General features: G+C 36.1%; 1 protein-coding gene across 1 annotated transcript in view; it reads right to left on the reverse strand.

The window, feature by feature from the left end:
• Nucleotides 1-25,808, reverse strand: part of LRRK2 (leucine rich repeat kinase 2) — a 140,111-nt gene that overhangs the window by 94,631 nt on the left and 19,672 nt on the right. The window contains exons 8-16 of the mRNA XM_021690397.1: nt 24,719-24,838; nt 24,109-24,248; nt 23,936-24,015; nt 22,507-22,613; nt 17,613-17,742; nt 14,631-14,755; nt 9,710-9,822; nt 3,585-3,729; nt 3,313-3,452 (exon numbers count right to left, since the gene is read on the reverse strand). Coding sequence (XP_021546072.1) covers nt 3,313-3,452; nt 3,585-3,729; nt 9,710-9,822; nt 14,631-14,755; nt 17,613-17,742; nt 22,507-22,613; nt 23,936-24,015; nt 24,109-24,248; nt 24,719-24,838 — 1,100 coding nt within the window. The remainder of the gene's footprint in view (nt 1-3,312; nt 3,453-3,584; nt 3,730-9,709; nt 9,823-14,630; nt 14,756-17,612; nt 17,743-22,506; nt 22,614-23,935; nt 24,016-24,108; nt 24,249-24,718; nt 24,839-25,808) is intronic.

Below are 25,808 nucleotides of genomic sequence, written 5' to 3' on the forward strand. Positions count from 1 at the left end.
CCTCTACTACAGAGATCCTAAAATTTATACCTGTATGAATTAATACTGAGTAAACTAAGAGCTCTATACCTGTACAAATTTATTTCCTTTCTCTAGGATTATTTTTAATCAATTCTGGCTTGGCTTTAATAGTCTGAGGCTAAGGCACATTATAAAAAGCAGATTTATAAAACACATTGTTGTTTTTAATATAAGTATGTGTGTGTTCAGCACTTTATAATTAAAATCTTTACATACATTATCCCATTTACTAATAACATCTGTACAGAGGATAGAGCCTAGACATTTTTACTCCTGGTCAATTCTGCCATTTACGAAAATATTTGTTGTGTGTGATTTATGAAAGTTGCAAACTCCATTACTAAAAAAAAAAAAAAAAAAACCCTCAACCAAAGCAGAAACTCTTAAAGAGACTACTTGTTTTGCTAACATTAGAAAAAAAAACAAAACTTTCAGCAAAGTAGATATAAGAACCTATATCTAAACCTATATCTAAAGGAACCTACCTCAATATAATAAAAGCCATATATGACAAACCCACAGCTAACATCATACTCAATGGTGAAAAGCTGAAAGCTTTTCCTCTAAGATCAGGAACAGGAAAGGATGTCCACTTTCACCACTTTTAAAAGTCCTAGTCACAGCAATTAGGCAAGAAAAAGAAATAAAAGGCATCCAAGTTGAAAAGGAAGAAGTTAAACTGTCACTATTTGCAGATGATTGATATTATAAGTAGAAAACCCTAAAGACACCACAAAAAAACTATTTGAACTATTAAATGAATTCAATAAAGTTGCAGGATACAGAATTAATGTACAAAATTGGTTTTATGTCTGTACAACTAATCATGAGCTATCAGGAAGAGTAATTAACAAATCAATCCCATTTATGATTGTACCAAAAAGAACAAAATACCTAAAGATAAATTTAACCAAAGAGGTGAAAGACCTGTGCACTGAAAACTATAAAACATTGGTTAAAGAAATTAAAGACAACACAAATAAATGGAAAGATACATGATGCCCATGGATTGAAACAATCAACACTATCAAAATATTCTTACTACCCTAAGCAATCTACAGCTTTAATGCAATCCCTATCAAAATACCAATGGCATTTTTCACAGGACTAGAACAAATAACTCTAAAATTTCTATAGAACCACAGAAGACCTTGAATAACTAAAGCACTCTTGAGAGAGAAAAATTAAGTTGGAAGTATCACACTCCCTGATTTTAAACTATACTACAAAAAAGCTACAGTAATCAAAACAGTATGGTACTGGCATGAAAACAGACACTTAAGTCAATGATATGGAATAGAGAGCCCAGAAATAAACCCATACATATATGATCAATTAACCCAAGAATATGCAATGGGGAAAAGACAGTCTCTTTAATGAATGGCATTGGGAAAACTGAACCTGCTACATGCAAAACAATGAAACTGGATTACTATCTTACACCATATACAAAAATTAATTCAAAATAGATTAAAGACTTGAATGAAAGAACTGAAACCATAAAACTCCTAAAAGAAAACATAGGCAGTAAAGTCTTTGACACTGGTCTCAGCAATATTTCTTTTGAACTATATTCTTCAGGGAAAGGCAACAAAAGCTAAAATAAACAAATGAGACTACATCAAACTAAAAAGCTTTTGCACAGCTAAGGAAGCCATCAGCAAAATGAAAATGTAATCTAATGAATGGGAGAATGTATCTGTATCTGTATCATCCAATAAGGGGTTAAAGGCCAAAATATATAAAGAATTTATACAATGTAATGCCAAAAAAAATTAAAAAATGAGTAGAGGACTTGAAAAGACATTTTCACAAAGAAGACATACAGATAGTCAACAGACACATGAAAAGATGCTCAACATCATTAATCAATCAGGGAAAAGGCAAATCAAAACCACAGTGAGATATCACCTCATGCCTGTCAGACTGGCTATTATCAAAAAGACAAAAAATAACAAGTGTTGTCAAGGATGTGGAGAAAAGGGACTCCTCATACACTGTTGATGGAAATGGAAATTAGAGCAGCCACTTTGGAAAACACAATGGAGGTTCCTCAAAAAATTAAAGATACACATACCATATGATCCAGCAATTCCACTTCTGGGTATTTACCCAAAGAAAATGAAAACACCAATTCAAAGATATATATGCACCCATACGTCCATTGCTGCATTATTTTCAATAGCCAAGATATGGAAACCTCGTAAGTGTCCATTGATAGATGAATGGATAAAGAAGATGTGATACACACACACACACACAAAACTGGATATTACTCAACCATTAAAGGAATGAAATCTTGCCATTTGCAACAACATAGATTGACCTAGAGGATATTATCTAAGTGGAACAAATCAAACAGAGAAAGACAAATACCATATGATTTCACTTATATTTGGAATCTGAAAAACAAAACAAATGAACAAAAAAAAATGCAAAACAGAAACAGACTCAAAGATACAAGGAACAAACTGTTGGTTATCAGAGTAGGAAGGGGTTGAGAGGCAGGCAAAATAGGTGAAGGGGATTAAGAGGTACAAACTTCCAGTTATAAAATAAATAAGTCATGGGGATATTATGTAGAGCATAGGGAATATAGTCAATAATTTTGTAATAACTTTGTATGATAACAGATGGTAACTAGATTTAACATGGAGATCATTTTGTAATGTATAAAAATATCAAATCACCATGTTGTATACCTGGAATTAATAGGATTTTATATGTTAATTATACTTCAATAAAAATAAATAAATACATGATAGGAAAAAAAGAGCTGAGCCAATTTATTTCTTAATCTCCTCTAAGCCAATATCTTTCATTCCTTATAAGGAACAGTTATTATATATCACATGTGAAATTTTGCTTGATGAAAATGTTTAAAACATTTCATTTCAAGAAAAAAAATCAAGGAGAAAAATTACTAGAGGTAAGTAGCCCACAATAAAACACTGAGAAAGACAAATTTTGGAATAATTATAACTGCTATTTATCTAAAATCAAGCAAATAAAGCTCAGCTGGCTGGAATTTCTTTAGCATATTCTCTGCTCTTTCATGAAAAAGACAAATGGCAAATAAACATGCTGATTTTAGAGATTTATAACAAAACACAGGATCTTTAGTGATTCAACCCCATTTTCTTCACCTTCTATAATTAAAATACTACAAAATGATAAATGGTTTTCAATTAACTAGAATATCTCCATTAATGCAAAGTGGGAATTGTACCAACTGCTCTGAAAGAGAAATCTTCATAAGATCCCAAACTCCCTTCAAGACAATGCACATACTTTAATCTGTACTTCGGCCGTATCCTTAAATCGTTGTAAACTGGAAACCAGAATTTTTGCCAGCAGATGCCCAGTTCTTATGCATAAATTCTTCTTTGTAATCAAGCATCCTATAAGACTTAACCCCAGACATTGAATTTCTAAAAAAATAAAGGAAAAAAATAATAAAATTGTTTTAAATCTCAAAACTGAAGAAAAAAATTAAAGACATCCAACCAACAGCTAAAGGCCTATAAGAATCATCCTAAATCCTGAGTTCAAATTGTACCAACCTTGGTCGTCCGGATACATCTGCAGTGTGTGAAGCACTGAATCAATAGCACCTTCCAAGGATAATACTTCTAACGCATCCGGAGAATGTGCTATAGAAGAAATTACTTTCAGCCCACATTTCTGAATCCCAGGATTTCCAATGAACTAAAATCAAAAGGACAATTAATATTTGCTATTTAAAATGAGTTCTTAATACTTACCTTAGTTAAAGGCAGCAACAAACTAATAAAATATAAACTAGGTAGTCTAGATAAAGATTATTTTCCTTGATTTTTGCCTTGTATTACTAATTACTTTTTAGTTATTATTAAGGATAAGAGCTACCATTTTAATGCTTACTGAGTGTCTATTCTGTACTAAGTACTTTACATGCATTTTCTATTCACAAGAATCTTAAATCCATACCAATATCATTCCCGTTATAAAATGAGTTCACTGAGGGTTAAAGGGGTTCAGTATTCCTAAAGTCACACAGATTGTACATTGCTGAGATGAGACCAAATTGGGGATGTTCAATCCCACTGCCTACATACTTAACCAGAAAAATGCAATGCTGACTCTCACCATAGAAGATACTAATTGAGAATTTACTCTTTAAGTGTTTTATGTGCCAAATCTCATTTATTACCCCCCAAGAGCCTATGTAATAGATTCACCAAATTTTACAGATGCAGAAACAAGAAGAGCTCAAGTCACAAAGCTAATATGTGTCAGGTCTAGGACTTGAATATAAATGTGTCCCTGTAAAAGCTCAGGATCCAAAAAAAAAAAAAAGAGTCCAGGAGGTTCATTGCTACCTCTTCTAACTTCTTAATATCAAGTCCTCTAGATGATTTGACATTATTTACAGGTATTCTAATAGAGGACATTTCTCCCCCCACACACAGGCTATCCTACTCATTGATTGAGAAGAAACAGTCAACACACCTTCCAACCATGGACAACCACAATCACACCTTCCCTCTTTCGACGTCTGTGACATGTAGCTAACTCTTACATGGGACAGGTAGGCTTTTTTGTAAAGCTTTTCCACAATGCTTTACAAACTTCTGCCATGATGTGAATGCCCACCTAACAGTTTTCCTTTCAAAAATTACAATGCTATCCTTCACAGGACTTCTGCTTTCACAGACACTAGCTCCATGATATCTCTACTCCAAATCTCTGATTGACACCACCATGGGGACACCATGGAGCTGAGAGCTTCAAGTCAGACCTCAAGCTCTGTTGTAGCTTCTTCACTAAAACCATCTACCCTCCAACCTTTTTCACTTCCATACTGTCAACGAACAGACTTTCATTCTTTCCAATCTCATCCTCCAATGCATCTCAATTGTCCTCATTCAGCTTTTTTTTTTTTTTTTTTTTTTATAGGGTGTGGGGTTTTTTGCACAGGGTTCTCATTCTGTGCCTTTCTCCTCCACGCCCTAATTGCTCAGCTTGTACATCATTCATCTATCATTTCAACAACACACACCTTATCCTCGCCTCCCTTTACACTTTTTCCTGTCTTTATTTTCATCTTACCAACTCCCTGGGTAGTAACTTGGAGCCAGTTAAATTTAGGTTTAAATTCTGCCTCTTATTTCCACTTTAAAACCTAATAGCTCCATTTTAGTTCTACTAAAAATGAATGAAATAACATTTACTCAGAAGTGGTATTTACTCAGAAGGTATTATTCAAAAAATAAAAGAAATTCAAAGTGGCTCAAAGTGAAGCTAGAGGGATGGCTCATGTCTTCTCAGCTTCCTCACCTCCCACTGACCCTAATAAAGCAGGGTTGTTACGAGGATGAAATGAGAGGACTCACTGTCCCTGCAGTAAGCCCTGAGTGATGGCCACACACAGTTCAGGCCTTGGGCTAAACACCCTCCTCAGAGATGAAAAATTTCTAACTGGGAGAGAGAGTGTCCCTTAATTGGTTTTCCTTTCCATCAAGCTACCACTTCTCCTCCATTTCTAAACTTATTAATAGAAACATCTGTACCCACTACCTCTATATTCTCACCACCCCTTAATTTCATATAATCAGACTGCTGTTCTAACCACTCAAAGAAAAAAGTCCTTCAACAATTGAACCGCTGTTTTTTCCTCCTTTGATATCCATTACATGGTACACCCCTAATTATTCTCAAACTTTAAAGCCATTCATTTGCCCATCTCCTTTACAATCTCTTCTTTCAATGTCAAACTTTGTCCAAAGTTCTTTTCTTAAAACCCCTCTATTCATGGATGGGACTTTGTACACAAATGAGGTTCATGTCACCGTAACAGCAATAGTAACAACCACAACAGTAACGCTAAAATCTATGTAGCACTTGCTATGTGCCCAGACATTCCCTTAAGCACTTTATATGTATTAAACTCATTTAATCCTCACAACAACTCTATAATGTAGAAACATTAGCCCTATGTTATTGATGAAAAAAACTGAGACACAGAAACCCTTAAGCAGATAACTCAAAGCCCAAGTTTAAACTCCCTTAAGCTCTAGCTAAGCTCCCATTACTCTTTGCTAAAACAGCAGTATCTTAAACTCAGACGTTCAAAGCTAAAAGTTTATCATCAGGTTGCCTGGGTGGCTCAGTAAGTTAAGCGTCTGCCTTCAACTCCAGTTATGATTCCAGGGTCCTGGGATCGAGACGCGCATCAGACTCCCTGCTCAGCGCGGAGCTAGCTTCTCCCACTGCTTGTGCACGCTCTCTCTCTCTCTCTCTCTCTCTCTCTCATAAATAAATAAATAAATAAAAATAAAAATAAAAAATCTTTTTAAAAATAAATAAAAATAAAAGTTCATTATCTTCTTAAAAAAGAAAAAGTTAGATTGTAGATTATCTTTTCTGAAGTTTCGCTTTGATTAATAGTACCACCACATCTACTTCCTAGGCAGGGCCAGCTTCATGGGTGTGTACCTGTGCACTCTCATAAGTCTCTGTGCTTAGAAGGGCCCCACAGTTGGTAAAATGCTCTGCCACCACTGTCTTGAAATTCTTAATAATTTTTAAACAAGGAGTCCTTCATTTTCATTTTGCTTTGGGCCCCACAAATCATGTAGCCAGTCCTAACCTCAAAATGTATCATAGGCTTGGGGCGCCTGGGTGGCACAGTCAGTTGAGGATCTGACTCTTGGTTTCAACTTGGGTTGCAATCTCAGGGTGGTGAGATCGAGCCTCACGTCAGGCTCCACATTTAGAGCGGAGTCTGCTTGGGTTTCAGCCTCTGCCCCATCCTCTCCCTCTCAAATAAATAAATAAATAAATAAATCTTTTTAAAAAATGCATCATAGGCTTATTTTTATGCTAAAAATTAAACTGATATTTACAAAGCATGTATCTTTGTCCTTAATACCATCCCTCTAACAAGTTTCTATTCAACTACTGGTTCTGCTACCTTAAACGCCTCTAATCCTGAACAGGTGCAGTTGGATGATGACTAATGACTTGCAACAGGAAACCTGTGATTTGTCGATGCAAAAAGAGAATGACAGTATCACATTATTATATATGACGGAGCTCAAATAAATTGATAATTTAAAATAGTGGTATCTGATTTTTGACAGTTTCATAAATTTGAATATATATATATACATATGTTACATGTACATATTTATGATACAAGCTTATGATGGATTTTTCTTTCATCAAATGTTCTTTTTGAAAATAGTGACTTAATGTACTGCTGTTAAAAAGGAAATTAAATTCAATTTACTAGTTTATACTTAGCAATGTTATCCAAATGAAGTTTTTGGAAGTGCCAATGGAAGGACACCTACAGACATTAATTGGAAACATCTTATTGCCTACGTCCCACAGATTTCCAAGTTTTTTTTCAGAGAATATTTAAATAATTAAAATGGCTTCTTCAGTGAGCTAGCTAGTCAGCTCAGGGGGAAAATGACCACACCAGCCTCTTTGCTAGCTACCAGCTAAGTCAACTGCAATTCAAAAAAAAACTTCCCAGGGGAAAAAAAAAAAAAAAAAAGGTTAAATGTAGAGCTAAAAAGAAGACACCACACAGTCCAGGACTAACATTAGGTTACATTCTAATAAAATATCTGGACTTCAGGAAAAAGAATCCTTTGGGACTTTAAATATCATTCATTTAAAAGTGAGGAAAAAATCAAGCTGGTTTTGGATTTTTCCACTAAAACGTTCAGTACTAAAAGACAATGAAATGCCTACAAAGTTTTTAAAGAAGATAAAACCCCAATATTTTGCAACCAACCAAACTGTTTTTTCAAGAGTCCAACTATAAAAACAACAACAGATTTGAACTTCAGCCTGAATGTTATTGGAATTTCATATATATCCACACACTAATTCACTTCAATAAATACTTCCCATAGTCTTTGCATTGTAATCTTAGTTGAATCTCAAATTCTACCTTATTGGGAATTCTGTTTTCCAAGAATAGACTTATTTTTAAAGGGAATTCATTTCACATGTTTGCAGTATTTGGACCTAAAATCTCTGATGCTTTGTAACATTTATTCAGAGTGAGACGTGCAATGACAGAATTTTAGAGCTAAAGAAATACATACATTCCTCTTTTAGAGCATTTTTTCCCAAAAGTAGTGAAGGATTAGGGGAACTACACAGGAGAGATTTTTAAAAGTAAAACACTGTCACTTCTGTTTCCCCCTGACCTTAACTCCCTGCCTCCAAATGACAGTCACTGTTTAGTGAGATGCAGTGTCATTATTCAGTTGTTGAAATGGGGTGGGCGGGGGGAAGTGGCAGGTTTCTCAACCACTTCTGGGATTAATTAGCAAAAAGAAAGTAAGACCTGAGAGCTGAGTGATTTCTCGGCATCATGGTATTTACAGGTAGAGCTGGGTCTCTTGACTCCTGACTCCTTCCACTCTATCACACTCGTGTTCAATAACTTCAGAAAAGATGGGCTAACCAGAATTGCAGTTATCTATAAGGCTGTTTTGGTATCTCTTGCTGCTCACCAACACATACCATGAATAAAATTAACTGCTCCCTCCTCTACAGTCCTAGAACACTGTCCATAAAGCTAGTATAGCTCATAAGTGCTAATGCAGAATGAGTGGTTTATGCATAGCTATTATTCCCCTACCCCGAATGAGATGCGAGATAGAACAAAACATGTTCATTTTTGTTTTCCCAATGCCTAACACAGTTCCTTCCACCTACTGATTTTCATCAAATATTTCTGGGATTGAATTCAACCCATTATATTGCTATACTCAAAAATCATATTAAGGTTCCAGTACAAATGACTCAAATATATCATAGACAATTACATTATAAAGTTCAGTTTAAATTGAATTTTTAAAGGAGATCTCTCTGCAGGCTACTCTAACTAATTTATGACATTTTTCAAAGTATACTAAATCATAAGGAATCATTTCCATTAATTACTTTGACTGCTCTCTTCCTTTCATGAAAACATTAATCATTCTTTACATCTTTACTCTTAGCTCTTTCATAAAGACCAATTCATCTTACATTAAACTTTCAAACCATCTTAATTCCATCAATACCTTTTGCATTCCACAATATAAATGTAATTCCCCTCTTTTTTCATACTTAGTATGATTGTTGATTATAGTCACTATATTATTGCAAATGTACACAGATACGTAAATAACGAAAAATGGGAAGAAACCATGCACGCTGAACCATTTCAGAGGTTATCTCTGAGGAGAGCAATGAAAGTAAGCCCATGTAATCAAAGAAGACTTTAATGTTGTGCCCTGTGTGTCTTCATGGAATGAACCTTTCAGACCAGAAAAGAAAGACAAGGAGCCAAAAGAAAGAAAATAGAAGCCATAGTTCCTGACATCACTCATAAGGCTTAGCTGAACATGTAGCTCTTTAGTTCTCTTTCTGATTGTGCAGACTGGAGTGGATTTATGTTACTAGCCATTTAAAGAACCTGTCCAAGTCTGTAGTCAAGAGTACGCTTCCCTTAGCTGGGGTGATACGTCTCTTCACCCCCTACGTCCCTATTGGCACCCCACGTCTCCACCCACGTAACTTCCTACTATCACGGTAAACAGAAGATGGAAAACTTAAGTGAAAACAACCCTTCCATTTCCCCAAATTTCATATTCTAGTTAATGATATAAAGGCAGAAAACCTTCATTGTACATACCCTGTTCAAAGCTGCTAGGACCAGTTTATGAATATCATTCTTCAAACACTGTTTTTTAACCACATTTAGCTTATGTTGATATTCAGTATCTTCCCTGGATTCTTCTGGCATGCCTAAATAAATAAATAAATAAATAAATTCTCATAAAGATTTAAGCTGAGCAGATTGTCACTTTGTAGAAATGATCATAATTAACCTAACAATACATACACATGTTGTTCTTTTTTCTAACGCATAGTTCCTTATCAAACAATCCTTATCTTTAAGGAATTTATAAAAACAATTTATCATTGAATATAAAATAAATACAGCAAGTGTGGATGTTTACTGAATTTAAGGATAATTGGGCGATGGGCATTAAGGAAGGCACTTGATGTAATGAGCACTGGGTGTTATTTGCAACTGATGAATCACCAAATTCTCTCTGAAGCTAATAAAAAAATGTTTAAATAAAAAAAGAGAAAAATAAATAAATAAATATAGTAGCACAAAGCTACTCCGTGGAGAAATTTTCTGTAGCAAACAATATCTTTTTTGTTCAAATAAGCTGTACTCATACAGAAGTTAAAAGATTTTTATGCAACAATAGACAACTTGAGAAAAGCTCAGTTATTTGGATTACAACAGAAAAAGGTCAGATATGAAATGCAGACAGAAAAGAAAAAAAGATTTTAGTTTCAGCATTATGATGGTAAAGAGTATGTAGTTTTGTTAAAAGTGCTCTAAGGCTGTCTACTAGTGTTAAGTTACTTAAAGGAAACATATTCCTTATTAAGCTACCTGGTAACAAAACTATCTTAAAACTTGGAAAAACAGGAAGTAAAAAAATATTGGTTATAGAATAGAATATATAAAACAATTATTATGAATGAATGAGGTCTCCAAAACCTGTGACTATAAAAATAATGATTAATAAATAATTCTTTATCATCTTTCACTTCAAACATTTGTATTAACATGAACTATAAACTGGCTGCATATAGAGCTTTTCATCTACCCAACAAAAAAAACTTGAAGGTTACCTATATCCCAGAGGTGCTGCTACATGTTGGGAATTCCACAATGAATAACAAAGGCTGGATGGATCACCACCCTCCTGGAGCTTTCAGTCCTCATTTTAAAATGTATTCAAACCGGCTCAGACATTCACTACAGCTGTATGACCTTGGGCAAGTCACTTAAATTCTCTGTGTCTTATTTTCAGTAACCAAGCCCACATTAATTTCTGAAACTGCCCATTGCATCCCAAGCAGACATAACCACTAAGAGCAGGCCTGCTGAGTAGTGAAAACTTCAGCACATGTAATGAGTCTTAATAAACATCCTTCTTATATTAAGACCAAATGAACATCACCATAAATTTCATCTCTGGTCTTTATTATATCACTTGACTTTCTACTGTCCATAGTAGATATAACTTCCTTTCCATGTAACAGCCCTTTAAAATGTATGTACTGCAAACTTTCTGAGGGCAGGATCCATAGCCTAATCATCTCCAGATCACCAAGAGTTTCAAGCATAGTGCTTTAGATATAACAGTTGCTCAATATATGTTTGTTGCACAAATGTATATTTAAAGTGCCTACTCTGCAGTCAGGCTGCATAGTTTGAAAATCTGGCTCCATTATATAAGTTGTGACCTTAAAATCTCTTCATTTCAATGCCTCTACATCTCAGCATTGAGACGCCTCAGTTTTATCATCTGTAAAATGGCACACACACACAAAGCAGTATCTGCCTTATGGGTTGCTGTGAGAATTTTAAAAAGTTTATATACATAAAGCACTTTGAATAATGCCTGACACATTTTAATTCCTCCAGGTTGTTCAGTTTTATTGTTATTAACTACAAATGAATGTGCTGTATTACAATTTTCATATCATCCTAAATCATCTCCAGATTAAACAAATTCAGTTTCTCTAATTGTTCTTCTGGATATGGTTTTATACTCACAATCAACTTCCTCTATACACTTCCCAATTTGCACAAGTCCCTTCTTAAACAATTTTACATTATTTCCTCTAGAACCGATAAAAGTCAAGAAAAAACCAATGAAATGATATTTTATTAAAATAACTGTGGCTTCATTATTATTTTATCAAAGCCACAGAGTCAATCACTCCAGTAACTTATTGTTATAAAAAAGAGAAGAAATTGAAAAGTACTAGATTGAAAGAAACTTAAGAGACATAATACCATATGTGATATATGACCCTGAATTGGATACTGAATTATATAACTTTGTTACAATATGCACCTTTGTTACAGTTAAGAATATCTGAATATGATCTAGTTAATAAATGAATTTAGATATTATAAGCACCTACCTCAACATGTTCAAAGCAGAATCATAATCAACCTCAAAACTACTGGGGTACTGATACTACAGTTACTCATTGATATACAGAATGGTAAGATATACTATGGCACAGTATGGTGCAATACAGGATAGCATGGTGTGGTATGGTAATACAGTATGGTAGAATAGAATAAAGTAGATGGTTAACAATAAAGAAATGTATTTACATACTAGTATGTTTATAAATGTGTCAATTAATATGTGTTTCCACACAAGAAAAATAATCCTAAAGTTATAAAATTGTTTTCAAGGGTACTCGTTTAAGACATCTAAGCATCATTATAAAAAACATCATTTATCATTTACATGCATCATTTCAAATATCTAAAGATTATTGACTATCAATATTGCTTCAGCGTCAATCTAAGAACAACAGAAGAAAAGAAATATTATATTCAAAATTTGCTTTTGAACTGAGAGAGTATTATTTTATTAACTAACAGATTTGGTTCTGAATGCTTTCTGCTTATCTTAAAAACTCAAATCTGGGCGCCTGGGTGGCTCAGTCGTTAAGCGTCTGCCTTCGGCTCAGGTCATGATCCCAGGGTCCTGGGATCGAGTCCCACATCGGGCTCCCCGCTCGGCAGGAAGCCTGCTTCTCCCTCTCCCACTCCCCCTGCTTGTGTTCCTGCTCTCGCTATTCTCTCTGTCAAATAAATAAATAAAATCTTTAAAAAAAAAAAACAAAACTCAAATCTACCCTCAAAAGATTAAGGCTGACACCTTTAAGGATAATCAAAATGGTTCCATTTTGTTTTGTCTTTTACAATCTACAAAGTTCAAAAAAAACCTTATAATATTTTCAAGCAAAATTATGTCTGTTAACTTATACCTTAAAAGTTGCCTGACAACTCTGAATAGCACATCATGATTCAATTCAAAATATATATATATATATATTTTTAAAGATTTTATTTATTTATTTGAGAGAGAGAGAATGAGAGAGAGCACATGAGAGGGGGGAGGGTCAGAGGGAGAAGCAGACTCCCCGCCGAGCAGGGAGCCCGATGCGGGACTCGATCCAGGGACTCCAGGATCATGACCTGAGCCGAAGGCAGGTCGCTTAACCAACTGAGCCACCCAGGCGCCCCAATTCAAAATATATTAATCGAAGAGCTATTTTAGTTCAACATACCAGGGGATATAAAAAAAACAAAAAGATGACTGAAGAAAGCCCTCTCCTTGAAAAAAAAAACGTATATTCCTGTACTGAGTATACTTTTATTCTTAGAACCATAAAATACCAATATGATCACAGACAGTGGTATATTTAGGAAGATTTCATTTAAAAAGGACACACATACACACACACACAAATTGGGCTTTAAGAGAATTAGGAATTTTACCGAACAACAAGTAATTTCATCCCTGATATTCAGTCGTCAGAAAGTCCTGTCAAATCTATCTCCTCCCCACCATGTCTCATCTGACTATCGTGGCTGCCAACACAATCTCCCTGGAGGAAGCTTTTGCCCTGACAGTCATCCTCCGCAGCACAGTGTTATTGTTATAAATGGCAGATTTGGTCATGACACTACAGTTTTTATAAACACCTTTAATAAATTTGAACTGACTTCTGTTATAAAAGCACACACTGCTCAGTGTTGCGCTCAAGCGCTTGACTTCACGCCTCTGCCAGCCGTTCCCCGTTCACCCTCAGACACCAATCTCCTCACACGCCACACTTCACTCACCCCAGACCACGGGCACGCTCTCCTTCTGCCTGTCATATCCTGCCCAGCCTTTCTACCAGCTCAGTTTCATACACCCTTCAACTTCAAATATCTCAGTCGTGACCTACTCCTTTGAATACATTACTTGTGTCTTCACCAATATCCTCAGAGCCTTTTATGTAAACCTATGGTTGTAACAGCTCCCCTCACACTGTCTGGTCTTTATGCATTTGCATATCTGTCTACCTCGAAGCTCCTGTAATAGTAGAGGAGTGCCTTTTCCATGCATTTGTCATAACTGTGCAGCCCTCACAATGTTTAGAACATAAGAGGTACTTAATATATGTTGAATGCATGGAGGAGCAGGTGTTTTAAAGGGGATTTGGAGGACAAACAAGGTCACAAGAGAGGTTAAGTAGGAGCTAAAGGCGAAAAGATAGATGCTGTTGAGGTTAATGAGTAAAAGCCATGAGGTTCTATTTGAGAAAGATTAATTCAACTACAGAGTAAAAGAAGGCCTGAAAAGAGCAAAAGAGAAAGTGTGAATACCAGTTAGCTATTTTTATAGTTCAGACAAGAAACAAAACAACTTAGAAGGCAACAGAAATTGAAGAGAATTATCAGAGTGGACACTCTCTTTGGAGGTAAAGCTCTATACTTTATACTGCAGTGATTTCTTGTGTAAGTAAGTTACTGAATTTTCTTATAAGTGAATCTGACTCTTCCACACATCTTTTTCCTCTCTTTTTATTTTTGGATTAGTGGGAAGATTTGCAGTTGGTTGGGAGAAACAGGTCCTTTAATTTTTGCCTAGAAAGTTGATATTTCACAAAAAGTCAGAAAATCCATTAAAATTGCCATCCCTTCCCATATCTATTATGTAACTTACCTGGAACTATAAAATGTAAAACAGCTCTTAGTGCCTCCAGCTGCACTGATAAGGATGCCTCGTGACTTTTCATAACTGTTATTATTTTGGGGGCCACTGCTGCCATCGTATCCATGGTCGCGTTGCTGGAGACAGAACATCGAAATGCTTATGAAAAGTACAACCTGATTCCACTGTACAAACACCAAGTTGAAACAAGTACAGGAAAACAGAACCATTCTATTTTATCAGAAAAAAGGCTGTATGAAAATGTATTTGCATTCAGTCATATGAGCATACATATTTTAATTATTATTTAATTAAACTCTGGCTTCAAGAAGTAGAATTCATAGCAACCTGGGAATTCTTTTATTTAGTTTCACAAAACACAACTTCCTTCTGACCTACACACGGGTCACTGGCAACAACCCTGAGAAGTAGGTGTTATTGTCAGAAAAGTAGGCATTTTCCAGATGAGGAGTTTAGGCTGACGGAGGTTACGTATCAAGGTCCTATCACTAGAAGGTGAGAGAGTCAGGACTGGCACACCAACCTGTCTGAGCCCTGAGGTCAGGGCGCTTTACTGCATACCAACCTGCCTCTTCCAAATTAACACCCCTGGACTTCCTATTCGGTATTTTTAATCAGTTTACTTTGCATTAAAATCAGTTTCTCTAAGGTGTTATAGCTATTCTTTCTTTGTCATATGAAGAAATGCCACTTGACTAGACTTCAGTGGGTACTACAAACTTTAAAAGAGGCACGCCTGGCTTCAGGTAACAGTGCCCTGTTAACTGAAACCTGGGCCTATCCAAACCTTGTCCTCTCTCTATTCCACAGAAATAGTGTCACTGTTTGGGTTGCTTCATTCTGCTGTTATAATTATGCCCACTTTTGTGCACAAACTTGAGCACAGGGGCTGGAATTTGAGGGGAAGAATGCTAGTTTGAGCCCTTGGCAATCTGAGGTGAAGGCATGTTGACTTGGCATTTAGCAGGTGGTGCACCGCGCATGCTGACTCAGGCAGGAGAGCGGCTGGACTGTGAATTTGGGACCCACAGGCTGATGGCATCGTGTGTGACAGGGACGTGGCTGGTTTTGCTTTTAATTTCTGTTTTTCTGGGAAACTCGATCTCTCCTTCTATTCTAAATATTTGGATAAAAGGAGTGTGCTAGGCTGAGAACATCAACAAGCACATCAAAGAACATATAGCATGATTCTGGTTAGTAAAAAAACAAACCCAGGAAGAATAAAACAAGATGAAATCAGAGAGGGAGACAAACCATAAAAGCCTCTTAAGCCTAGGGAACAAACTGAGGTTTGGTGGAGGGGAGGTAGGTGGGGGGGATGGGGTAGCTGGGTGATGGGCATGAAGGACGGCACGTGATGGAATCAGCACTGGGTGTTGTATGCAACTGATGAATCACTGAATCTACCTCTGAAACTAATGATAACACTATATGTTAATTAATTGAATTTAAATTAAAAAAAGGAAACCCCCCCAAAAAAAACACCTTGTCCTCGCTTCACATGGTTCTGTGGTCCCTGTAATACAACCCCTCTCGTCCACCTGTAGGTCCCACGTTAAACACATGCCCTCCTTGTAGCTTCCCTTGTTTATCATTCCACCTCATTCACTCCCCTCTAACTGCTGTGCCCCTCACACATTCCCGCTGTTATATTCTCACCCAGTATCGTGAACTATCTGTGTACACATCAGTCTCCCCCACTGGACAATGAGTTCTTTAGTCACGGGCACGGGGTCCTCGTTAACTTGGATCCCCAGGACTAAAACTTTACATATTTTACATATGAGGGAACAGCCAGGAGCACAGATTGCACACAATCTACAGAATCTTAAACTGTAGATTATTCCACCTTGTTTTTGTCTCACTCATAAAGGTTCACACACTCCCAGGACCATGAAAATCACCATTGGAGATAAACTTTGCACTCAAATATTCAAGGACAACATTTAAATACAAGAAACATGACTCAAAGATATGATATATATTAACATAAATAGATTAGCTGGACCGATGTTAAAAACAATATAACCCTATTCCTTAAAAGCCTACAGATGTACTACATAGTTGACCATGCCATATTTGTTCATATTTAATAACAGTATTAATGATAATAGCTGTGATTTACTGAATGCTTAAAATGTACAGGCATTATCCTAACTTTGTAAAAATCAACTGATTTAATACTTACATTATAAACTTACAACTTATGAGATTATTACTATTATCCCTCTTTACCAATGAGTAACCTGATGTTTAAAGATCAAATAGTTGGCTCAAATTAGTTGGAAAGCCAGGACACAAAATAACTTCTTACTGCAACATTTGTGCCACTTATTATTTCTTTTGAAAATTTTGAATTTACTCAGACTACGCCAAAGTTACTTCACATTCTCAGGCCTAACAAAATGCAAAAAGGCACCGAGCCTACGCTGCAGCGAGCACCTTCTGTATGTAAATCAGTTTTGGTCTTTTAAACAGGTTTTTTTTTAAGCCAGTAGTTCTGCCTCCCCACACTTACCCCTCCACTCCCCACCCTACCCTGTCATCCACCACCAGAGCAGAAAGAGAAGACAAAGTTAATTCAAATGAAAGAATAATAATAAATATTAGTTGTGAAAAAAGCAACAATTAGAAGCCACACGCTGATTTTATCTCATATAAATTTCACACATAATAATTCGAAAAACCATTTAAGGTTACACGCTGTATAACTGCCATTTTTCAAAACGTAGTCCATACCAAGCACAGAGTACAAAAGCCAACCTTCAACACATTTCTATGATCTCTATCATCCTTTTCAATAGTTGGATAAAATAAGTCTGTGGTATCAGTGAGATGAGATTATATTCCACAATGTTTCAATCTGCATCTGTCTTATGCTTTTCTTCTAATTCTTAGAAATATGTTTGAAATATTGATATTCTACCAGGCCCAAGAGTATATATTTGACATAAGTCCATGAATCTGTATTACCTTCCTTCAAAGAGATGATTTAGCATTTTACAGCCACTTTCAGCAACTTCAGGAGAATGTATATGCTTCTGCATTAACTCCAATACATTCAGGTATATTCCTTTTGACAACAGGATTTTTCTGAAATTAACTATAAAAATTTTTTAATGTTACTCATAGAAATGAAACAACATTTTCATAATTTCGCAGTAAGACACAGAATGTTAAGATAATCCAAATTCATAGAAAAGTATATACAAGTACTTATGGAAGTTATATTTCATTGTAACTTAAAGATCATTAATGTTTATTTCTTTAAAATATACACCATTTCAAGGTTTTCAGATTTATTAACATTTAGGTTGAGGTTTTGATTTTTAAGGTTTTACTCATAGAGTGAGTTGACTGGTACTAATATAATCCCATCCTTGTGAAAGAAGTGTGTCTGCAGAAAAATGTTTTAAAATAATGCTCTCCAAGATAAGAACGAAAGTTACATTTCATTCTAATATTTATAACAGCTTCACAAAATAACTGCACTTACATAGAGCTAAGACTTGCTAGGTATGCTAGACACTAGTGAGCTGTGAATCAGTTACAGGTGCATGCAGATACTGACCACCTCTCAGCTCTTGGGAAGCGGGGGCAGTGGGGTGGGACAAGGCCTGGGACCACGCTGGGCTGCCTTCAGCCTTGAGCTACCTTCTCCATTTATCCCAGGGGACTGTACAAACATTATTCTTTCTATGTATGCCATCATGTGCAAAGGGATAGAAAGCACTTATAGAGAGAATAATTACATAATTTCACAAAGTAATGCCAAAGCTTAAGAAATACTGGGGGTGGGCGCCTGGGTGGCTCAGTTGGTTGAGCGACTGCCTTCGGCTCAGGTCATGATCCTGGAGTCCCGGGATCGAGTCCCGCATCGGGCTCCCTGCTCGGCAGGGAGTCTGCTTCTCCCTCTGACCTTCCTCCCTCTCATGCTCTCTGTCTCTCATTCTCTCTCTCTCATATAAATAAATAAAATCTTTAAAAAAAAAAAAAAAGAAATACTGGGGGTACCCGGGTGGCTCAGTCAGTTAAGCATCTGCCTTCAGCTCAGGCTCAGGTCATGAACCCAGTGTCCTGGGATCGGGCCCCATGTTGAGCTCCCTGCTCAGCAGGGAGTCTACTTCTCCCTCTCCTTCTCCCTCTACCCCTCCCCCTGCTCGCGCTCTCTCTCTCTCAAATAAATAATTTCTTTTCTTAAAAAAAAAGAAATACAGATATTCTTTACAACTGACTTCACACTCTATGTGAGAAAGTAACTATAACCCAACGATTACAGAATATTTTTTTTCTTTGTAATAGACTTCTTTAACTAAATGCAAATTCATTATCTTGAAGTTTCCATATAAATATCAATTGTCTTGAAGACTCCATATAAGTATCAATTCCAACATTACACACTATAATTCAACACTCTGAAAGTGGCAGGAAATGAAACTGAGAAAGTGTTAACTTAAGTACCACAGAGGGTCCCAACTTTTGATGGCTCAACTTACGATTTTTCAGCCTTGTGATGGTGTGAAAGTGATACACATACAGTAGAAACCATACTTCAAATTTTGAATTTTGATCTCTTCCTGGACTAACGATATGTGGTATGATACTCTTTCTTGATATTGGGCAGTGGCAGTGAGCCACAAAATTACGAGTGAATAAACAATACATTTAACAAACACTCTCTACTTCCTCATTCTGTTTTTCACTTTCAGTACACTATTCAATAAATTACATGAGATAGTCAACACTCCAGTATAAAATAGACTTTGTGTTAGATGATTTTGCCCAATTGTAGGCTAATGTAAGTCTTCTGAGCACACTTCAGTTCAGCTAGGCTAAATTACGATGTTCAGTAGTTTAGGTATAGTAAATGCATTTTCAACTTTCAACATTTTCAACCTACAATGGGTTTATCGGACATAACCCCATCCTAAGTCAAGAAAGAGCTGTATTTTGTGTGTGTGTTTTTTTAAGATTTTTTATTTATTTATTTGGGGGGGGGGATGGTCGGAGGGAGAAGCAGACTCCCTGATAAGTCTGGGGAGCCCATGCAGAACTCAATCCCAGGACTCCAGGATCATGACCTGAGCCGAAGGCAGTCGCTTAACCAACTGAGCCACCCTCAGATTGGGAAAGGAAGAAATGATAGAAAATAGGGAAAACTCAGAAATAAGTGGAATTGATGTACACATTCTAAAATACTGCCAAAATCTGAAAAACTCATACCTTTCAAAGACACCCAGAATATCACAGATTAAAATATAATAAGTTGGTTATTTTGCTTGGTTATGTCAGAAGTTTTAAGAACCCCTCCTAAAGTGGCTAAATTATAACCTAGGGAATACTTTAAAAGATAGAAGTCCCTCTAGACCGGCCGTTCTCAAACTGCAGAGAGCATCAGTGCCACCTGGAGGGCCTGTTGAAAAAGAGATTGTTGGGTCCCGAACCCAGAGTTTGTGATTCAGCAGGTCTGAATGGGGCCCTAGAATTTACATCTTTAACAAGTTCCCTAGAGATGTTACTGTTCCAGGGACCACAGATTAAGAACCACTGTCCCATGGGGCGCCTGGGTGGCTCAGTTGGTTGGGCGACTGCCTTCGGCTCAGGTTATGATCCTGGAGTCCTGGGATCGAGTCCCGCATCGGGCTCCCTGCTCAGCGAGGAGCCTGCTTCTCCCTCTGACCCTCCCCCCTCTCATGTACTCTCTCTCATTCTCTCAAATAAATAAATAAAATCTTTAAAAAAAAAAAAAAAAAAAGAACCACTGTCCCGGATACTAACTTTTGACTTAAAAATTAAAAATTGAGAATAGAAATTTCATCAAACACTGGATCTAGAAGAAATTACATCATGGAGTCACTTCAGAGTTTATAAAACATTTTAGACATCTTATCTCATTTACCGTATATCTACACAATACCCCTGACCTCTTCCACTCCATTTTAGCAATCAATTACCTGCTTTAAAGAGCCAATAATAATATGCAACTTCCTTCAGCTCTTCAGTCAATATTCACCTTCTTTCCCGGTTGCCTTATCACCATTTTATCTCCTCTGACCCCTAACACATATCCTCCTTCTTTGCTTCATTTTTTTTTTTCATAGCTACCTCACATATCATATATTTTATTTAGCCTTACTATCTGTCTTCCTGTCACTAGAGTTTAAGCTCCCTGAACCTGGGAGTATTCTATTTAACTGATATATCCCAAGTGCCTAGATCATTGTCTGGCAGTAGCTCAATAAACATTAAGTGAATTAATTGATTAAGTGAGGAAAACGTCACTTAGGATGTTCAAGCTTTGGCCTGGGTAACACCATGGCAGAAACCAGTTCTTCTGCCTGCCAGTCCAGTCATTTTTCTAGAAAACCACATCCAGCCCTGCATACCCAATGTTTCCAAGTGTCTTTCAATGAGAAGTTGCCTACAGAGGTTGGTGACTGAGCTGCTCAGTTCTTAATATTCTCCTGTGGCAGAACTCCAAGAACAATATAAGGGATCTGAGTACAGTTTACCCAGCAGGTGGCCAAGAACAAAGAGGTAAGGAATCAGGAAGAGCAGGGCACTGATTCTGAACAAAGAAATCAAGGTTGACTCCAAATGTAACTAATCCTCAAACACTAGTTATTTTGTTGCCATATCCACGGGGATTTCCACGGGGTAAAAAACTACAGCACCAACACAATATGTGTATATGGTCAAGGTCGCTCTTCTCTCCTAGATGTGTCACACAAAAGCAACCAAGTCTGGTCCTCATTTTCAGGAATGAGGTCCTATCCAGGCCTCAGCACAGTAGAAGATGGGAGATTTAAGGACAGCAATTCCCTTTTCTACCACTCCTACTCTGACTCATCCTCCCAGAGGGCAACCCCTGTCTGTCTGTAAGGGCTCTTGCCCACTCAAGTGTTTTATTAAAGTGCCATCTGAGAGGTAGAATGAGAAAGGAGGAAAAGGAAGAAGAAATTATTTTCCTCGTGATTTGACTTAAATAACAGCATTGAGAAACATGCATGGAGTGGTTTCTTGATTCCTTTCACTCTATGCAGGTTCTCTACTAACAGGTGCTAGCATTGGTCTTTGTTTCTGGCTTTGTGTGTTTTTCTCTCTTTTGCTCCCTCCAAAAATATCCTGCAAGACCTGCCAAGTCCCAATGCCTTTCTGATGAGTTTTCTCCCAAGATTTTCTGGCAGCATTTCCTGTTCATGGGGGCCTGGAATCTGAACAGCCAGAGCCTCAATTTTAAAACTCAGAATCTTTCCAAAGATATAATAGCCATTTTTGTCTCCTTAATAATGGAAAGCTATAAGACTTACACGTAAAGGACAATTTTACCAGATTTTAAAATGGTGAATATCTCTCCACCCACTGCATTATCTAGAAAGTGTTCCTTAAAAAAATAACAGGAACAGTATATTAAAGAAAATGGGAAAAAGTGACCATTTGGTACCAAAAAAAAAAAAAAATCCCACTCAACACAAGGTAAAAGTCCATCAACGAGAAACTGGTTCATAAAATAGGATCTAGGTGTACACTGGGAAACTACATGGCCATTAAAAATGTAAATATGAAATTTTACATTTATCAGCACCAAAAATGAAACATGTAAAATCTGCTTTTAAAATTATTGATATTATCCCATTTTGGCAAAAAATAGAAAATATATAGTATATGTCACATGTGAGTACACACATAGAAATTCAGGAAAAAAATCAAAATGTTTATTTTCTTCTTTATCCTTTTGCCTATATATAAATATCTCTATATATCAGATACATAGATCTACATATTTGAAGTTTTATAACATATTGTCTTTATAATTAAAACAATACAAAGTGTGTTTCCTCGTATTAAAAAATGGTGCACCCCTTACCATTTTGTTCTAACAGAGTTGACAATGCATTTGCAGATGCCTGGAAGACTTCTTTTGATGAAGAATGCATCAGCATGGAGAGCATCACTTCCCTATGAGCTGGGAACCTTTCACAAATTCAATCACAATATTACTGGTAATCTTTTTAATAATTAGTTCAAATATTCATGTATCATTATCTAATCTCTCTAACAACAAATAAAGGCTTATAAACATTTCATGCCACCTCCACTTACAAGAGTGAATTATAGTTAAACAGTTTTATATTTAAAAGATAGTTCAAATCCACTAAATACTAATAAATCAGTATTTCTCTGTTTCTTCAAAGTTGATAAGCAGTAAGGGGGGAAAGACTCAGCAAATATATAAGGAGGTATTAAGAGTAAAAAGATAAAGTGAGAAAAAAGAAGATAACGGAAACAAGAAAAAAAATGAAAATTATAAAGGAGCATCATGAGTTTTAAAAGTGTAGAACATAATATATTTTCTTTTAATAGTATATTTATTTTAAAGTTCTCTTATGGATATTGAGGAATGAGTGTGCTATGAGCTGAAATTTATAAACTGCACCATGAACCTAACCTCTTAAAAAGACTACTCAAAGTGGATTAGGATGCTGGTTTAACATACAGTTTTCAAAAGAATTAGTTTCCTTTCAAAATGGAGATGTATAATTAAATGGCATCTGTGTTATTAATTCTCTCCTGGTTGGCAATGGATCATGATACAAACAGATTTTCAGGATTAGAGATATAGACTATTACTATTTAAGTTTCCAAGATAAGTCATTCAAAAGTCATCAAAAGCAAGAGCATACCCAGAGCAAACATAAGCATTTCCATAAAGCACAAAGGCTCATGGGCATGAAACAACTCTGATAGACACAAAACTCCTGTTTACAGTTTGTGTCTTTGAGAAAGAGGACTGGTCTTATGAAGCTTGAATTACACTCCTGCAGAATGCCTCCTCAAGAGCTGACACCTACAAATAACCCTCTCAGGAGAAGACAGGTCAACAATGCCACATCAAGTGAGGAATCACTAAGGAGGCCTCTGACCACATTGCATTCACGATATTGACAACCTGCTAACTAGTCACGGCAACAGAAAAGGTCACAGATGACTCTGCCATCTCTGTCACCTGAGATTAATTAACATAGCATTTTTAAATGATCAGCTAGAAAATTGAAAGTTCTTTTCTCAATGATTCATAATTTCTGAATGACTCTTGATTCCAAATTATTGGGCAATAACTCTCAAACACATCAGGGATCAAAATATTATATACACTCTACTATTTTGTGGCAGCACTTGAAACATATATGCCTATATCAAAAATATTTCTAACAATAAAAGTTACACAGTATTTTATATGGATCGATTAAAAATGTAATTAAAATTTTCTATCATATAAAATCAAAACTACTGACTGGCCATCTTCATCTCCAATCTTCTCATGTAAACTGTTTTGGTACATAAGGAGATTGTTAAGGGCCCAGCATGCAGCTTCCTGGATCAGGGGAGAAAAAAGAAACCTGTCAAAACATAAATTAATGAACAAACATAATTTTGAATAACTATAATATTTATGAAAGAGTACAACCTGCACATGCTTATTCTTTCTATGCCATGTTAATGCTTTGTAACAGGCTTCCAACCAGAACAATTTATCTTCTTCCTCATCATCAGTCTCCGAATTCTCATTCTTTTCCTCTAAATCTTGATTTAAGAAAATGGTCTCAGCTTGAAAAAATATAAATATATGACTTACTTACAGTTTGAATGACCAACATGAAGTCCATATTTTGAAACATTATGAAAAAGTGAGGTATTCCTTAGTTGTGGCCTTAGTTCATTATAAAGACTTTTTTAAATATATTACACACCTCAGAATACTGCTATTCCATCAAATGAGGAAGAGAGTACCAAACAAACCTAATAGATTAGAGGAAGATTAACTGAGATTAGCTGCCCAATAACAAAGCTAAATCAAGGATGTATTTACTCATGTACGAAGTGGGAATGGTATAATTATCACAACTGTTAGTTCCCTTGAAAGTATCTTCTATTAGAAAATGAATTACATTAGGACAGAAAAGCCAATTAATGATACCTTCTCTACATCTTTCTTGTTATAACGATGTCTTGTTATAATGTTCACATTCAAGATCAAATGCAGCTATAAAAATTTCCTTTTGAGTACAGTTACTTACTGAGGAGTGCTAAACAGCTGAGTGCTGCAATCTGTAACGTGGCGTTCTCTGAATATCGCCGCACGGCTTTCACCACAAACTCATGTACCTCATTTAATACCAGAATATTAAAAAAATTACCTAAAAGGTAAGTGAGATACTAGCTGAATTCTCATCCATGGAACTTAAATTACCTTGAGTTATACAACAGTATTTATATCAATAAATATGAAGAGTGAATACTTTAATGACATTAAGATATATATTAATTTAATTAAAATAGCTTAATATAATTGCATAAAGGTTTGAAAATTTATTTCATGAAGTCATTTAATTATCTTACTTAGACAAAGGAACTGACTGAGCAAAAATAGTGGTATGTTTGGGTTACATTAATTTTGTGTTCTTTCACTCCCTCTCATGTCATTATCATATAAAACAATGAGGTATCTGTTATGCATGGCTTTTGTACAAAACAGCTTGATTTTCTAAAGATGAGGGAGAAAACCTCCCTTGTGATTAAATGCTTTTGCCGAACCCTTCTTTCTCTTAAAGGAATGCTGCTCAGAAAACTCATTAGCATGCATCATTTACTTGATCTTATCTGTGATGATCTTAGAAAAAAAAAAATAAGAGAATATTTCACCCCCTCTAACCCAAACCAGGAAGAAGTCTCACCCCTTTCTACATTCACTTTTCTGAGAATCAACACATCATCCAAAAATCTAAATCCTTATGAGGAAGGAATTTGTAAATGATATTCCACATGTATGTGCCTCCTTCCATTTAAGCTTATTTGTAACTCTCTAACAGTCACCAGTTTCCTTCTAGAAGTAAGAATGAGGGGCGCCTGGGTGGCTCAGTTATGATCAGGTCATGATCTGGGATCAAGACCTTTGTCCGCTCCCTGCTCAGCAGGGAGTCTGCTTCGCCCTCTCCCTCTGCCTCTTCCGCAGCTCCTGCACTCACTCTCTCTCTCTCTCTCTCTTAAATAAATAAATAAAATCTTTAAAAAAAGAAGAAGAAGAAAACTCCTATTTAGCTACAAGTGTAAGTAAATGAACCCTGAGACACAAAGCCAGGATTGGAAAAGATCCTATATTATGAAAGC

This window comes from Neomonachus schauinslandi, chromosome 5 (assembly GCF_002201575.2).
Source record: "Neomonachus schauinslandi chromosome 5, ASM220157v2, whole genome shotgun sequence".
Lineage (NCBI taxonomy): Eukaryota > Metazoa > Chordata > Mammalia > Carnivora > Phocidae > Neomonachus > Neomonachus schauinslandi.